Source organism: Mustela lutreola, chromosome 16, assembly GCF_030435805.1.
Source record: "Mustela lutreola isolate mMusLut2 chromosome 16, mMusLut2.pri, whole genome shotgun sequence".
NCBI classification, from domain to species: domain Eukaryota; kingdom Metazoa; phylum Chordata; class Mammalia; order Carnivora; family Mustelidae; genus Mustela; species Mustela lutreola.
In genome coordinates, this window is record NC_081305.1 from 55,206,256 (window position 1) to 55,222,254 (window position 15,999).

General features: G+C 58.2%; 2 protein-coding genes across 7 annotated transcripts; both read left to right on the top strand.

Moving 5' to 3' along the window:
- Positions 1-193: 193 nt before the first annotated feature.
- AKT1S1 (AKT1 substrate 1) lies at positions 194-8,937 on the top strand. Of its 2 annotated transcripts, none has more exons than XM_059152064.1 (5): positions 194-324; positions 4,242-4,627; positions 6,100-6,177; positions 6,261-6,430; positions 7,856-8,937. In XM_059152064.1, the coding sequence occupies exons 2-5, from the start codon at positions 4,249-4,251 to the stop codon at positions 7,997-7,999; spliced, it is 771 nt and encodes a 256-aa protein (XP_059008047.1). In that variant the 5' UTR covers positions 194-324; positions 4,242-4,248; the 3' UTR covers positions 8,000-8,937. The 2 variants fall into 2 exon arrangements, with proteins under 2 accessions (XP_059008047.1, XP_059008046.1); XM_059152063.1 differs by lacking the exon at positions 194-324 and adding an exon at positions 809-954.
- Positions 8,938-9,698: 761 nt separating this feature from the next.
- PNKP (polynucleotide kinase 3'-phosphatase) lies at positions 9,699-15,867 on the top strand. 5 transcript variants are annotated; one of them, XM_059152046.1, is made up of 17 exons: positions 9,699-9,845; positions 10,112-10,275; positions 10,914-10,960; positions 11,506-11,805; positions 12,492-12,571; positions 12,675-12,732; positions 12,824-12,931; positions 13,240-13,311; positions 14,218-14,266; positions 14,366-14,436; positions 14,520-14,612; positions 14,689-14,785; positions 14,878-14,939; positions 15,140-15,249; positions 15,336-15,423; positions 15,516-15,577; positions 15,681-15,867. In XM_059152046.1, the coding sequence occupies exons 2-17, from the start codon at positions 10,125-10,127 to the stop codon at positions 15,796-15,798; spliced, it is 1,566 nt and encodes a 521-aa protein (XP_059008029.1). In that variant the 5' UTR covers positions 9,699-9,845; positions 10,112-10,124; the 3' UTR covers positions 15,799-15,867. The 5 variants fall into 5 exon arrangements, with proteins under 5 accessions (XP_059008029.1, XP_059008030.1, XP_059008032.1 ...); XM_059152049.1 differs by having other exon boundaries at positions 9,725-9,826; XM_059152048.1 differs by having other exon boundaries at positions 9,750-9,868.
- The last annotated feature ends 132 nt before the right edge of the window (positions 15,868-15,999 follow it).

Genomic DNA, 15,999 nt, shown 5'->3' on the forward strand with positions numbered 1-15,999 from the left:
TAGTGTGTAAGTCACATGGCGCAGACGGCGAAGGTGGAGCAGGCCAGCAAGAGTGCGCAAGCGCAGTGCTGTTCCCCAGCCACGAAGTAAACAAGGGGGAGGGTCCAAGGGCTCCACCTCCTCGCCCAAGCTCTCGCCGAAACACCGGCTTCTTTCTCCATATTGTGTACTGGCATCGAAGCCAGTGAGGTGCCATTTTGCTCGAGGGCACGGCCAAAGCCTGTCTGCTGCGGCCATGTTAATGCGGGGCATTAACAATGCCCCCGTCTCCCTGAGGGGCGCGACATAGAGGTCCTGGAAAAGAAACGGGTAAAGGAAAAGAAGGTGAGAGGAGGTGTACGTCACAAGAGGTGCCGAGGGACCTGGGTTAACGGGATGAAGCCGTCAGTATTCCCGGGAACGAAGCCGACCCCGTCGAATTCCTGAGTCACCGTCGGGAGGCGGTGGCCTGAGCCGCCATATTGAAGCCTGGCAAACCGAAGCAAAAAAAGTTGCCTTTGGATCTTTCCCCACTTTGGTGCTGAAAGGGGATAAATTGGAGGGAGAATCCATATACATTTTGGGCAAGCGGCACCATGTCGTTAATGGGCACTGCTTTCCTCCACTTCTGTGGAAAAGGTCGACGATGGGTAAGGGACGTCAGGTCGCTGGCCTTAGTTTACTGTGGTCCTGAGAAGGCACGTAGTGACGGCCGTATTGGGAGCAAATCGAAATGGTTCTGGCTCGTTTCCGGGCAAGCTGAAGCCGTTCTTTCACCATCTTTCTTATGGGCACCCCGCTGTCGTCATTGCCCCACTGTGATCCGATGACGGCCATTTTGGTTTCGGGCGGCCGAATAAGGGAGGCGGAGTATGCAGCGTGGAGGCGGGCCAGCCGCACGGAAGTGACGTAAGGCGCCGCCATGTCTTTTGAGGGCGGCGACGGCGCCGGGCCGGCCATGCTGGCTACGGGCACGTGAGTGGAGGCGGCGTTGTGAACCGCGGTGTGGGGAGGATTTGGCCGTCCAGAGGAGAGGGGCGCTGGGAGGGCGAGCCGCTCGCGGGAGGGGTATGGCCTGCGTAGATCAGAGGGCAGAGATCTTCCAGCAACCCTACGCTCAGCGCTGGAAAGGGGTCGCCCGCGGGAACCGTCGTGTCTGACCCAAGGCAAAACCTAGACAGCCTTATCCTCCGGTCTCCAGACCCAAGAGGATCCTTGCCTTGGTCGTGGACCATCTCCACAGGGTCTGGGGGTTGCTCTGGGGGTACTCGGGGCGCCCCTCACCCGTCCAAAGGCGGGACTTCCGGTCCTGGCCCCCACCTGGGCGGGATTTCCTGTTTTCTTCCTAGAGAAGTGGGTTTTTCCTGGACCCCCGGCCGAGGTGGGGAGGAGGTCAAGGAAATGCCCAGACGTTCATCTTTACCCCGGCTACGCGCAGTAGTGGATGGGGAGGGCATCTTCGAGTTTCTCCCACTTTGGGGGGGGTGGGAGGCCCTGCCAGTTTGACAGGTGGTTGGAAGGGGGCTTCACTAGCATCCCTCATTCTTTGGCGGACTTCGCTTCCTTCCTCACCTCTTCCTAGAGTCATTTTCTTCAGTTCACCTCCTCGTCTCATATTAAGAGGCCAGTTACTTTAGCTCTCCCCTCCCCTTGCTGTGGGGGACAAGCCTCACTTTTCCTTAATCCTAAAGTCCTCAGTTTGGGGGGCTGGGGAACCCTCCATCCATCTCTGAGCTCCTTAGAGGATACAGGACTTCCTCCAGCAGCTGGAAGGGTGGCGTCTTCCCTGGTCTTGGCCACTCTACTTTTGGAGAACTCACTCCAGAGAGCCCTCAGGCCTTCCGCAGAGAGGCGTGAGTTGCCCTCCTCCTGTTTGCCCAGGCCTCCTCCTTATAGCAGGGAGACCCTCCCTCCCACTCTCCCCACTTCAATCTTTTCAGTCCTGTAACTACCCTAAGATCTAGGTCAGAGAGTTCATCCTGATGTCCCAGGGATGTGAGAGCCCCAGGCCTTCCACAGCCAGGCTGTGTGACCTTGGGTCAATCATTTCCATGCCCTGAGCCTTGGTTTCCTAGGGGAGAGAGACCCTGAGCTGCCTCTCAGTTCTGTTGGATTTTGGAGTCAGGCAGAGAGCAGAGTCAGTCCTACTCTGACCCATTTAACTTCTGGGCCCTCTGATGAGTCCCTGAGGCTCTCTGAGTCTCATTTTCCCCATCTGGACATAAAACTTTCCTGCTAAGGAAGGCAAGATGGCATTTGGGGCTAAGAACAGGCTCTCCTCTCTGGCCCTATGACCCTAATCAAGATACTGAATCTCCCTGGCCCTTGGTTTGCAGCTGAAGTGGGGTGATAACAGCCCCTCCATGGTAGGGTTGGGGAGAGGGTGGATGAGAATGGTGACGACCTGCTTGGCATCCTTGCCTGGCCTGTGGGAAGCACTGGGTGAATTTGCTCTGGGGTCTATCACGAATAGTGCTGGTTGTGTTCTTGCTGCCTGTGGCTTCCAGCAGGGGCTTTGTAATCCACAAGCCTTGCTGTCTCATCTGGAAGGGAACAGCTCCCACCTTAGTGGGTCAGGTTGGAGGTGAAATGACAGATGTGGGCTCCCTACACAGAGTCAGTGCTCAGCAAACACTGGCTTATGTGCTTAGGAGTTGAAAAGGGCCAGCAAATTGAAGTCAGGCTACACATGACCCAGGCTGGACTAGAACCGTGCTTGGATTCCTCCAGTGAGGGGGGGGTGCCCCTACCTTTTTGAGGAGGCTCCTCAGCTTCCCAGCCGCCCTGGCTCAACCACTCTACAGGAAGAAGAAAAATGAGGCACAGAGAGCGCCAGTGAGTGCTCCAAGGTCACACAGCAGGTTTGAGATAGCAGGAATCCAGCTCTCGTGCCCCTTGCTCTTTTCTCTCTCTCTTTCTCTTATTTTAAGTTTGTTTATTTATTTAAGTAATCTCTATACCCAGTGTGGGGCTCGAACTCATGACCCCAAGATCAGGAGTCGCATACTCTTCTAGTTGTACCAGCCAGGCGTCCCACCCTTTGCTCTTTTTATCTTGACCTTGGGGAGCTCACAGTGTGATGGAGGAGGCAGACAGAGGTACGATTGTCTTAAGCTCAAGGGACAGTGGGCTGTAATGGAGGTAGCCCAGGGCACTGTGCATCTAAGGAATCAGGATCAGAATCAGAATCAGGATCAGCTGATCCGTCCTGGGGGATCAGGACGACTTCCAGAGGAACTGGCGGAACAGTCTTTTCAGAAGTACAGAGCTTCGTGAATGGAGTCTCAGCAAAGAGAGCTCCGCCCCTGCTCTCTGAGGCCTGCCACTGAGTGGGGCAAGGCTGGTGGCTCTGGGATCAGCCTTCCAGGCTCACCCTCGGGCAGCTCCACAGTGACTGGGGAGACAGAGATGGAGATGGACCCACACAGTCCTCCCCCAGAGCGCCCTGTGCTAGAATGGGGGGATTCACAGACGTTGTAGCCCAAAGAGGGGGGACTGATCTGATCTGGGGTGAGGGAAAGCTCCTTCCACGCTAGTGTGAGAGAAAGATTGACAAGTAACTGGTGGACACGGGATCTGGACTGTAGGCCTCAGGCCTCAGAAGTCTGGAAGTGTGTGAGGCTGAGCGGCCACAACTCTGTGCTGGGGAGACTTGGGAGGGGCAGGGGAAGGCTGAGAGGTTCAGGAAGAGGTGGGAACCATGGTCCAGCAGAAGGAGTGCTGGCCAGGCCTGTCATGTCAAATCTCCTGGAAGCCACATTAAAAAAGTAGAAGGGAAACAGATGAAATTCATTTCCACCATAGTTTATTTAGCCATTATGTCTGAAATGTCGTGTTTTCGACGTGTGATCAACGTCAGACTACCACTGAGACCTTTGACATCCTCCCTCTTTGTACGAAGTCCTCAAACACCAGTGTGGATTTCATACTCCTGGTCCCGCTCCCCTTGGACCTGCCACATCTCATGTGCTCCTTAGTCACATGTGGTTGGTGGTTCTGTATTGGACAAGGCAGGGCCAAGGTGGGGACTGGGGCTGTGAAAACTGGATGGACCAGGAAGGATGGGGCTGGAGGGTTGGGGACGGATGGAGTCAGGAGGTCCGGATGGGGAGGAATTTGGGGGAAGGGGTGAGCCCAGCTGGGAACAAGGTGGCCGGGAGGGATCAGAGTGGTGTCTAGGGGAAGGTGGACGCCTGGGGGCAGGTGTAGACTGTGCAGTCAATCCGCTGGGCTTCAGCTCTCTGTCCTGCTCTGCTCTGCAGGGCGTGGATGGCGTCGGGGCGCCCCGAGGAGCTGTGGGAGGCAGTGGTGGGGGCTGCTGAGCGCTTCCGGGCCCGGACAGGCACGGAGCTGGTGCTGCTGACTGCCGCGCCGCCCCCACCGCCCCGCCCGGGCCCCTGTGCCTATGCAGCCCACGGGCGTGGGGCTCTGGCCGAGGCCGCCCGCCGCTGCCTCCACGACATCGCCCTGGCCCACAGGGCCGCCGCTGCTGCCCGGCCCCCCGTACCCCCGCCAGCACCACAGCCACCCAGTCCTGCGCGGAGCCCACCTCGGCCTACCCTGGCCAGGGAGGACGATGACGAAGATGAGGACGAGCCGACAGAGACTGAGACCTCTGGGGAGCGGCTGGGTGTCAGCGACAACGGAGGTGAGACAGACCCGGGCAGGGTGGCTCTTGGCTTGGCAAGTTGCCTCCAAGGGCAGTTTTCCTGGAGGGGTGGGACTTGCCTGTCTCTGAACCCAGGTGTTCTGTGGCAGCCGCAATCACAGAGAGCCTGGGGGGGGGGGGGCGGGCTGGCTTGCCTGTGCCCGGCTGTGTGACTCTGAGCAGGTCATGGCCCCTCTCCGAGCCTGTATCCTTACATGTTAACCTGGGGCCAGGCCCCGCCCCCCCTTTTATTTTATTTATTTATTTATTTATTTATTTATTTTAAAGATTTTATTTATTTGACAGAGAGAGATCACAAGTAGGCAGAGAGGCAGGCAGAGAGAGAGAGAGAGGAGGAAGCAGGCTCCCTGCTAAGCAGAGAGCCCGATGTGGGACTCGATCCCAGGACCCTGAGATCATGACCTGAGCCGAAGGCAGCGGCTTAACCCACTGAGCCACCCAGGCGCCCCCCGCCCCCCCTTTTAAAAGAATTTATTTACTTATTTGTTACAGAGAGAGAGTGTGAGCATAAGTAGGGGGAGCAGGAGAGGGAGAAGCAGACTCCCCGCTGAGTATGGAGCCCTATGTGGGGCTCAATCCCAGGACCCTGGGATCATGAGTCGAAGGCAGATGCTTAACTGACTGAGCCAGTCAGGTGCCCCTTGGGCCCTTTTCTTGGGGAGACTCCCTGTCTGGCCAAGGAATTGGTAGTCCTGACAGGAGGCAGTGCCCTGTGGAGCCCATGGGGTCGGGACCTGAGCTGGGAGCTTAAGCAGAACAGGAATTGTTTCCAAACGTGTGGTGCCTAATGCTTGTGAGAACAAAGATGGGAGTTACAGGGGCGTAGGCAACCGCTTAAGGAGGCCAGAAGGAAAAGCCACTGGCTGTTTTGGAGGGGAATCCAGAGGCTGGATACTTTGAAGAGACTGGATTACAACGTTCGGGCTTTGAAGAGTGATTAGGAGTTTGCAGGAAGGTCTCAGTAAGCAGGACTTACTCATTTGTCGTTACTGCTAACGCTGGCTTCTTCACTGGAGAAAACCCGCATAGGGTTCAGGGCAGCCTCGGAGCTAGGTGGCTCGGGTTCAGATCCCGGTGACATGGTTATTAAGTGGGAGACTTGGGGCAAGTGGTTTAGCTTTACTGTACCTCCTGGTCCCTGTCGGTGAAACAGGGATCATAATCGTCTCGTACTCGGTTGGTATTTTGAGTCCTTCATCCCAGATGCCGTGTGGATTTCATGTATATTCAGCCAGTTGCTTTCATCCGAGGGTGTAACAGAAACTGGATTTGTGCGGATGACCAGGCAGATAACTAGGAGAAGGGTGTTTTGAGGCAGAGAGAATAATTCCAGGGGCCCTGTGGCTTGCAAGGGCCTGGTGGATGCGAGGAGTGGGGAGACAGTGGCGGTGGGAGGTGGCTGGAGCCAAGAGTAGTGGGACCTGACCGGCCTGGGCTGCTAACACCCACAGGGCTCTTTGTGATGGACGAGGATGCCACACTCCAGGACCTGCCCCCCTTCTGTGAGTCGGACCCCGAGAGCACAGACGGTAAGAGTCCCAGGCTGTCCCCACCCCTGGGGGGTGCTGGGATGAAGGCAAGGGCAGAGACTGAAGTCTGCCCTCTCTCCCAGATGGCAGCCTGAGTGAGGAGACCCCTGCTGGCCCCCCAGCCTACTCAGTGCCGCCGGCCTCAGCCTTGCCCACACAGCAGTATGCCAAGTCCCTGCCTGTGTCCGTGCCCGTCTGGGCCTTCAAGGAGAAGAGGACAGAAGCACGGTCATCAGATGAGGAGAACGGGCCGGTGAGGAGCAAAGGGGAGGAGAGGAGAGGAGGGTGGAGGGAACGACTCAGAGCCACTTCCTCCAGGAAGCCCTCAGGGATGGAAGACACATTTCCTAGGATTGATCTTGCCCTCCACCTCCTGAGGCAGGTTTTTGGGCCAGAACCCTAAAGGTTTAACAGCTGCAGCCTTGCAGTGTACCCCAGTGCCTTGCAGAGAAATTCTCTTCTAGGTTTTCAGGAACAGCTTCATTTACAGAATACTTACTTGCTCCAGCCAAGACACGGATATTTTGATATCCCCTCCAGAAAGGGAAACTGAGGCTCAGAGGGGTTAGATCACCTTCTGTCCCCACCCTGCATGTTCCTGGCTCTTCCTGGAATTTGCCCCTCCCCCACCGCCTCCCATCCAGTCCTCCCTGTGGCCTTCATGGGCTGGCCTGGGTGGCTCTTCCTAACCTAGCCCTGAACCTCCCTGAGGCACAGGGAGTATCTGTAACTTTCCCGAGACCTCAACTTGGGAGGGGCAGGGCTGGGATTGGAACACAGCCTCCTTTCAGAAAGGAGTTACAGATGGCAAGTGTGGAGGCCCTGCGGTCTCATGGTCCCCTTCCCCTTGGTGCCTCTCAGGGGGCTCATTCACACAGTGGCAGCCTCCATCCGCTGCTGCTGCTGCTGCTGCTGCTGTCTGCACTGCCACTGGGGGAAGCCCAGTTAACAATGTTTGAGGCCTGAGTGGTGGCGCTTGGCCAGTCTCTGAATGGGCGGAGGTCCAGCCTCTGTCCGTGGCCTCTCCCATTCTGGGGAAGGCTGGGCCCAGCTCAAGGCGTCAGGCCATCAGGGAGATTGCACTAGCTGCTGGGGCTGCAGACAGGATGACAGGGCCCCTCTTTGGTGGAGGCCAACCGGAAAAGGGATCCTTTCCCTACAGCGTGGGCAGCATGGTAGTGGACAGTACTTGAGCAATCACTGTGCTGATTGTCTCAGGCTCTGTCATCAGCCCCGCGTTTTAAAAGGGGAGACCAAAGCCTCAGGAGATGAAATGCTTGTTGACAACTATCCAGTGGCAGAGGCCTGATTGTTCCCGTGACTCAGTGCCAAGTCCAAACCAAATCTTTAGACATGACTCTGAGTGCACACAGCCTTGATGGTCAGCAGAGTGATGGTCACCAGAGCAGCACAGTTCCTTTGTGTAAGAAGGAACTGGAAGGGCAATGGGACAGGTGGCTGTTCTTGCACATAGCGTCAGGCCAAGAAGGGGAGGAGAGGGGCAGGAAGGCTTCATGGAGGAGGTGGTGTTTTGAGTTTGGTAGGAGGATCTTACGCGGACCAAGTCAGGGTAAGGGGCCTTAGTGGGTGTAGGCAAAGTGCTACTTTGGCGGCACTTTGGAGTTGGGGGGGCGAGGGCGGGGCCGCAGCGGGCGCTGACCTCGCCCCGGTCCCGCAGCCCTCTTCGCCGGACCTGGACCGCATCGCGGCGAGCATGCGCGCGCTGGTGCTCCGGGAGGCCGAGGACACCCAGGTCTTCGGGGACCTGCCGCGACCGCGGCTCAACACCAGCGACTTCCAGAAGCTGAAGCGGAAATACTGAGGCTCGGGGAGCGCGCTTCCCGGCCCACCGTCCGCCCCGCCCCACACTACACCCCTGCCCCGCCCCCGGGGCCGGCCAATCCGAGTCCGACCCGGGACCGGCCTCTCAGGTCCCCGGGGCTCCGGGATTGCCCCCTCCCTCCCAATCCTGCTGTCCTTCCCTCCACGATCCTCTCACGCGCCGAGGAGTGGGACCTATCTAGTTTCCCTATTGCGTCTGTTGCCGCTTGCTTTGCCCGGCGACAGATTCGTTCGATTAAGGGATTGGGTCGCTCCCAGATCGGGGCGTGGCTAGTTTAAAGCCCTCGCAGGGGTTACCCGTCTTTTTTTTGCCTAGCAACAAGGGCTTTGCCCGCGCGGCATTGGTTGAAAGAGAACAGTCAAGCCCCAGGATTGGGTAGTGGCAAGCCTGTTCGGCCTAGAGAATGGGAAACTCCTTCATTTGATTGGCTTGAACCCAAAGGGCTTAACCAATATCCTGGGAGTAGCCATTCCCCCGTTCCTGGGTTTTCCCCGCCTGATTGGCTCTAGACTCCTGAGGGCGTGGCCAAACCTTCCTCCTGTGCCCAGGATTGGCCTGCGGCCTTAAATTTACGTTCTTTACACTACTGGGACTGGGGTCGTTTCTGACCGAGTCCTGACTACGTTCCCCTCTGTCCCCTTCCAGGGATGGCCCAATCCTGTCCCTGCATCTGACACCCTCTCATTGGTTCCATCCCATAACAGCCTGCCAATCGTAGTTCGTCCTTGCATCCAGGACGGCACCAGCTCCCGCCCCTCTCCCCCCACCCCCACAGGTGCCTTAAAGGGCCCTCGTCCACCCAAGGTTGGGGGCAGGGGCCCTCGCTCTCCGGCCCTTGTGTGGGGGGAGAGAGTCGTGGGTGGGGATCGGGAGTTGGGAGGGATGGTCTGAGATTAAAGAGTTTTACCTCTGACAAATGAGTATAAAGTGTGTTCATTCAACAAACACTTGGTGAAGCCGAAAGAGCGGCATCTCACTGATTTTTTCAGTGCAAAGCTGGGAGTTGTTATTATTGTCCCCATTTTACAGACAAGAAAAGAGATTCATGGGGTGTGAAGGAAGAATTCTAGTCCTATGTGACCATTAACCTCCAATCTTCTGGGGGACGAGTGTTGGAATGTGACTGGTCTTTATGGAATCCGTGTTCTGAGTGCACATAGTCCCCAGCAAAGCCAGGAACGTCCCGCTGAGGCCGGGAGTTTTGTGCCTAATACAAAACAGTTGAGGATTAGAAAACAAATGGCACCTGGTGCGATGTCTGGGTCGGGTCAAGTAAACCTGGAATCTTCCTCTCCCATCAGACCACCACTTGAATGCTAGCAACAGACAAGACTTAAAGGGAGAGCTGCCAGCCAAACACTTGTATAAAGTTATTTACATCTACTAACTCCTTTAATCATCCTAGTAACTCCATGAAGTGGAAACTATACCCTCTTTAAAGATGAGAAAGTCGCCGTATTGAGGGTCAGGGCTACTGTCGGGGGACTGATAATCATCCTCAAGAGGAAAAGTTTCTTCCCCTGTAAGTAAGGGAATGAATGTTGGGAGTTCAAGGTGTAAAGAGGAAAATCTGTGAACAGAGGACCCACACCCCCTACTGGTCGGAGCCTCTCATTGCTGCAGGAGAGATGAAGGTCAGAGCGCTAAGCCGCAGTCGTGGGGCGGGGCTTCTGTCGTGGGAGGAGCCAAGGCCCTTCCCCAATTCCGGAGGGCGAGTCATTTCCGTCCGCCGAGAAACAGAGAAAGCAGCCGGCGGAGCTGCGGGCAGAGCGCCTCGGGCAGGAATTCCCTGGTCGCAAGTGGCAAGTGAGCCCCGGTCGGGACGGTGAGCGTGGGACCGAGTCAGGGGTGCGCGCGAGCTTCTTGGCTTTTGCCCTGGAATGTTAGGGTCGGGTTCGCAGCGGGACTGAGCGGGGCGTCGTCGCCTGGGAAACGGCGCGAGCCGGCGGCAGGCGTGAGGGTGGGATTTCCGGATCCTTTAGCGGAAGAAGGGAAATTTCTGGCTGGGGCGGGGGGCGAGAGGAGGCGGGACTTCCTGTAGCAATTTGAGAGCGACCTGCCACTCAAACCTGTTTACCTGTTTCCCTTCAGGCTGGCGCCCGGGATGGCTGAGGTGGAGGCCCAGGGCCGCCTGTGGCTGGAGAGTCCCCCTGGGGGCGCGCCCCCTATCTTCCTGCCCTCGGATAGACAAGTCCTTGTCCTGGGCCGGGGACCCTTGACCCAGGTTACCGACCGGAAGTGCTCCAGAAACCAAGGTGGGCGGGGCCGGAGCTGTGGGGGGTGTGGCCCGCTGCTGGCGCGGGAACTCGGTCTTGGGGAAAAGGGGACAGCCAGTCCAGTAAAAGGGAGCTGCTTGGCCACTGGGCTGGATTGCGCGGTGTAGCTAGTCCTGAAGTTGGTAGGTGCCCTTTGGGGAGCATAGAAAGAGAAATGCTGTGCCTGATCTGGAACTAGCCAGAGCCCTTAGGGGGGAGGGGTGGAGCCAATCCCGAGACAGTTATCAGAGGATGCTCTCAGGTCACCGGAAGGTTTGAGTCAGGTCACGACCCTTCCCAAGGAGAGAGCCTATCCTAAAAGTACTTGTTGCTAAGCAGGGTGGGGGGTAATGGGCGAAGCCGAGGACCTGCACCTAGCCATACGGCGTCATCAAGGAGAAGCCAGTTCTATACAGAAAAATGCCCGCCCTGCCCCTAGGCAAGAACCGCCTCACAGGCAATCCTGAGGCCTCTAATTACTGCATGTCAAGGAGACAGCCGTTTGGAAATAAACTGCTTTCCCTCCCGAGTGGGATGTAGCGTCCCCATCGCATGGCCTGAAGCTGGCCATGCTCCCAGTAGTGGAGAAGGCACTCGCACAAGGATGCACATTCTGACTCCACACTCTCAACCCTCAGTGGAGCTGGTCGCAGACCCCGGGACCAAGACTGTGGCAGTGAAACAGGTACCAGTTCCTCGGCAAAGTCGGGGTGGCGTTGGGGAGGAATGGCAACTCAGCAGGCCCATTGGAAAGACCTGGTTTGGAGGGGAGCAGGTGTGGCGAGTAGAGATGATCACGTAAAGCTGCCACTTCAGCGGGTATCCATCCACATTTAACGTGGATAAGACTTGGGGCGCCTGGGTGGCTCAGTGGGTTAAGCCGCTGCCTTCGGCTCAGGTCATGATCTCAGAGTTCCGGGATCGAGCCCCGCATCGGGCTCTCTGCTCAGCGGGGAGCCTGCTTCCTCCCCTCTCTCTGCCTGCCTCTCTGCCCGCTTGTAATCTCTTGTCTGTCAACTAAATAAATAAAATATTTAAAAAAAAAATAAAGTGGTAAAACTGGAAACTGTAACTTTCACTCATCCCTGATTGGTGGTATACAGTGGAAAGGCGGGGCTTACCGGTCTGATTGGCAGGTAGGGAAAGGTAGTCCTTAAAGTGGGGGTTTGAATCAGAGGGGCTGTTGGTTTGGGATGCAGTCAATCCCAGCTCCTCCCTCTACCTCTGCAGCTGGGAATTAACCCCTCAACTGCTGGGACCCAGGAGCTGGCTCCGGGGTCAGAAGGCTCTCTGAGGTTGGGGGACACACTGTATTTGGTCAACGGCCTCCACCCGCTAACCCTGCGCTGGGAAGAGGCCCGCACACCTGAATCCCAGCAGGACACTCCGCCCCGCACCCCTCCGGTGGCTCCAGATGTGGCACAGGATGTTGAGCCACAGAAAAAGCGGACGCGAAAGTCATCCCCGGGCTGGGAGAAGTTCGAGAAGCTGCTGGTGTTTACTGCACCTGGGGTGAAACCCCGCGGCAAGGTGAGGCTGAGGGAGCCACACAGAGTGTCCCCACCCCACCCCCCTACACCCCCCCCCCCCCCCGCCCCGGTCCTTCAGCCTCTCTTAGCTTCTGCTTTTCTGTGAAGCAAACCTGATGACAAATTCAGGCGATGTTGTAAGCCTTGGGGAAATGGATGTCTGTCAGCCCCTGCCTGACCCACTGAAACCACAGGAGGGAACACCTATCATTTTAGCAGAGCCTCGAGCTCATGGGGCCCCAGGCCACCCGCTCCGAGCCCCACTGGTCTCACCAGTAAACTGATGAGCCTGTGAAAAAGCTCGTGGAGCCTCCTCGAGGCGGGGTTAGCACCTAAGCAATTTCACTCCTGTTTTTATTTTCCCAGTCGGCCTTCTGAGGTGGAGGCCAGAGGAGATGGTTGGGTAGGACGTGAACCCCATTTTAAAACTGCCAGCCCTGGGGCTTTGAAGGAGTAGGAGAGGGTACAGTGTAGATCTCAGGCTGTGCACTCTGGGAGGGGCAGGGACCCATCTTTGCCATGGACCTTCTTTCCGTAAGATGTGCGGGCGCTCTGTGACTCAGTTTCCCCTTGGGTGACAGGTGAGTGGTAACGTCTCTACCTTGCAGGGGTGACATGACGCAGCCTGTGAGTCCAGCGATCGGAGGCATAACAGGGTTGATGTTCCTTTTTTCTTGCTGACGTCAGGTGGCTGGCTTTGATCTGGACGGGACCCTCATCACCACACGCTCTGGGAAGGTCTTTCCCACTGGCCCCAGTGACTGGAGGTGAGAAGAGGCAGAACAAGGTGGGCAGTGAGAGTGAGGCTGACACCCCCCTCCCCACCCCATGGGGCTCCAGGTCACCCTTCTGCTTTCCCATCCGCTCTAGGATCTTGTATCTCGAGATTCCGCGGAAGCTCCGGGAACTGGATGCCGAGGGCTACAAGGTGTGTGTGCTTCTGTGTGCGGTGACCAGATCACAGGGCAGGCCGGGGCCCTGGTGAGGAGGGCACCAAGTGACATTGCTGTGCTCCCCAGCTGGTGATCTTCACCAACCAGATGGCCATTGGGCGTGGGAAGCTGCCGGCAGAGGAGTTCAAGGCTAAAGTGGAGGCTGTGGTGGAGAAACTGGGGCTCCCCTTTCAGGTGTGGCTGCAGGGGAGTATGAGGGCCATGGAGGTGGGGGGATGGGGACCTAGAGGGAGGGGCAGAGAGGAAGAAACAGAGACCCAGGGAGAAGGTACAAAATCCAGGGGGAGGGGGAGGGTTGGGGACCCTGGGAGCAACCAGAGGCCCTGGGTGGTTCTGCTAACAGAAACCCCGTATAAATGGTAGGTTCCCAGGCACCGGGAGCTCTCTGGGTTGGTGAGGATCGGGGCAGCATTCCTGGCACCCACATGCCCTCGAAGGATTACAGGAATGAGCCCGGGATGGTGTCTGATTTCCGCCTACAGGTGCTGGTGGCCACGCACGCCGGCTTGTACCGGAAGCCGGTGGTTGGCATGTGGGACCATCTGCAGGAGCAGGTGAGCGGTGGCCTCCCCCTGGCTCCCCTCTTCCCTAACTCAGCCCAGGCTCCCCCTGCATGTCTCTGGTGTTTGGCCTCTTCCCTTCTCTCCCTCCCATCTCCTTCCCTGGTCTTTGCCTCCTCTTTTCCTCCTGTCCCCATCTGTGGGTATATGAGGGCGGGGCTCCTGAACCCTGAAGATCTGAGTGGGTGGGCAGCAGATCACACGTTCATGCGTTCTTCTGTGTGTGCATTTGCTCTGAAGCGCGACAGGTTTTTGAGCTGAAGGTCAGTGTACAGAACAGATGTGCTGGGTGCTCGCGTACCCGTAAGGGTGCAGGCTGTGGATGCAGAGACCGGTGTGTGAGCTAGCAGGAGGGGTGAAGCAAGGGATGTCAGGATTTACCTACGGTGGGCAGGTCATGCCTTTCCCAGGTGCCCCCGGAGGTCTGCAGCTGGGGAGAGAGGAAGCCACGTGGGTAGCTAGGAAGAGCGGTTTAGGTCCGGAGTAGCTGCGAGTATAAAGGTCCTGAAGCAGGGCTGTGACTAGTGTGTTCTGTTCCGGGACCATGAGGTCTGGGATGAGGCTGGGGCGTGAGGTCAGAGAGCTGGCAGGTGAGAGACTGAGGGGGGCCTCATGTAAAGGGCTTCCCTTTTACCAGCGCAGGAGCAAAGGGTGCTCAGGAGGGTTGGGAGGGAAGGAAGCTCAGGAAATAGGAACTGGCACCCTCTGGTGGCTGAGTAAGGAACAGATGGGTGAGAGCAGAAGCCCAGAGCCCAGCCGCCTGGATGAACAGTCCAGGATTCAGGTGGTGGCAGTGAAGGAGGGTGGGGTCCTGACACAGGGCACCCTTTAGTATTCTAGGGGAACAGATGCGGGAGTGGCGTCCTCAATGCCCACGGGCTTCTCACTTGTCCCTCCCAGGCCAACGAGGATATGCCCATCTCCATCAGGGACAGTGTCTTCGTGGGAGGTAAGGACCCAGGGCTGGGTTGAGTGTGGATCCCCCAGGGCCAGGGACTTCTGTCCCCAAGGTCGCTGGTGACATGGGGGTGTGTCTCCTGTTTTTCAGATGCAGCTGGGCGCCCAGCCAACTGGGCCCCTGGGCGGAAGAAGAAAGACTTCTCTTGCGCAGACCGTCTGGTGAGGCCCCTGTCCCCTTCTCGCCAGGAGGTGTATCCCCACTTTCTCTGACGTCTGTGCCCCCATCCCCAATCCTCACCCAGTTCGCACTCAACCTTGGCCTGCCCTTCGCCACACCAGAGGAGTTCTTTCTGAATTGGCCCATCGCCAGCTTTGTGCTCCCCACCTTTGATCCGGTGAGGTTCTAGGAACAAGAGTGGGGGGTGCGGGGGATGAGGAGGGGGTCACACTCATTGTGTCCACCTCTCCCAGAGAACCGTCTCCCCCTCGGGGCCGCTCTACCTCCCTGAGTCCAGCTCCCTCTTGAGCTCCGACCCTGAAGTGGTGGTCGCCGTGGGATTTCCTGGGGGTGAGACACCCTGACTCCTGACCTGCAGAGGCCCCAGCCCGGCTCTGGGTGCTCAGGCCCCCCCTGACCCTGACCCTGCCTCTGCTTCACAGCTGGCAAGTCCACCTTCCTCCAGGAGCACCTCGTGTCTGCGGGCTACGTCCACGTGAACAGGGTGAGCCACTGCACCCCCAGGCTGTGGGCAGGGGCCCCGAGGTCCTTCCACCCCTGCCTGCCCCCCCCGCCGACTGTGGGCTCCTCACCAGCTCCCTGCTTCCCCTGCACCTCTGCCATCCTCCCTCCTGCAAGGTCTCCCCACACCCTTGTCCTGCTGTATCCCTGCCCCCCCACTTAGGGTTGCCTCTTGTACCCTAGGACACGCTGGGCTCGTGGCAGCGCTGTGTGACCATGTGTGAGAACGCTCTAAAGCAAAGGAAACGGGTCGTGATTGACAACACCAACCCAGACCCTCTGAGCCGGGCCAGGTACGGGGGGTCCCAGGGTGGCCTCTGGGTAGGGGGAGGGGTGGTCAGGGCCCCTGACCAGCCTGCCACCTTCCCGGCCCCAACAGGTACATTAAGTGTGCCCAAGATGCAGGGGTCCCCTGCCGCTGCTTCCTCTTCACGGCCACCCTGGAGCAGGCTCGCCACAACAACCGGGTGAGCCGGACTGCGCCCCTGCTGTCACGTTCCCCTCCATCCCCCCAGTTCCCAGGCCGCCCCTGTGACCCCGGCTCCCCTGCCTCCCGTAGTTCCGAGAGATGACGGGCTCCTCCCATGCCCCTGTGTCAGACGTGGTCATGTACGGCTACAGGTAAGCAGCCTCCCTGCAGGGAGGCCCCAGGAGGTGGGGGCGGGGGGGGGGCATCAGGGCGCTGGGCCCGGTCTCACCGCCCCCTTGCACCCCCTGGCACCAGAAAGCAGTTCGAGGCTCCGACCCTGGCAGAAGGATTCTCGGCAATCCTGGAGATCCCATTCCGGCTGAATGTGGAGCCCACGCTCGAGCGCCTGTATACCCAGTTCTCGGAGGGCTGAGTGCTCCCCACCAGTCCTTGCCCCTTCCCCTACCTTCACTTCACCCCCAATAAATCCTGTTTTTCTTTACACTTGAGCAGCACTGTGCTGGGGAGGAGGGTGGTCTGCTCAGGACAGGCAGGTCTGGGAGCACGAGGCTGCTGGCCTCCCCACAGAGGGTAGGCTTCTCAGACCCATGGTCGTGGGCATCCTAGACTGGGG

Coding starts and splice junctions, on each gene's coding strand:
- AKT1S1 (XM_059152063.1), top strand. CDS start 902: ATGTCTTTTGAGGGCGGCGACGGCGCCGGGCCGGCCATGCTGGCTACG. Junction 955..4,241: donor GCCATGCTGGCTACGGGCAC/GTGAGTGGAGGC, acceptor TCTGCTCTGCAG/GGCGTGGATGGCGTCGGGGC. Junction 6,178..6,260: donor GGACCCCGAGAGCACAGACG/GTAAGAGTCCCA, acceptor CCTCTCTCCCAG/ATGGCAGCCTGAGTGAGGAG.
- PNKP (XM_059152046.1), top strand. CDS start 10,125: ATGGCTGAGGTGGAGGCCCAGGGCCGCCTGTGGCTGGAGAGTCCCCCT. Junction 13,312..14,217: donor GGGACCATCTGCAGGAGCAG/GTGAGCGGTGGC, acceptor TGTCCCTCCCAG/GCCAACGAGGATATGCCCAT. Junction 14,437..14,519: donor TCTCTTGCGCAGACCGTCTG/GTGAGGCCCCTG, acceptor ATCCTCACCCAG/TTCGCACTCAACCTTGGCCT.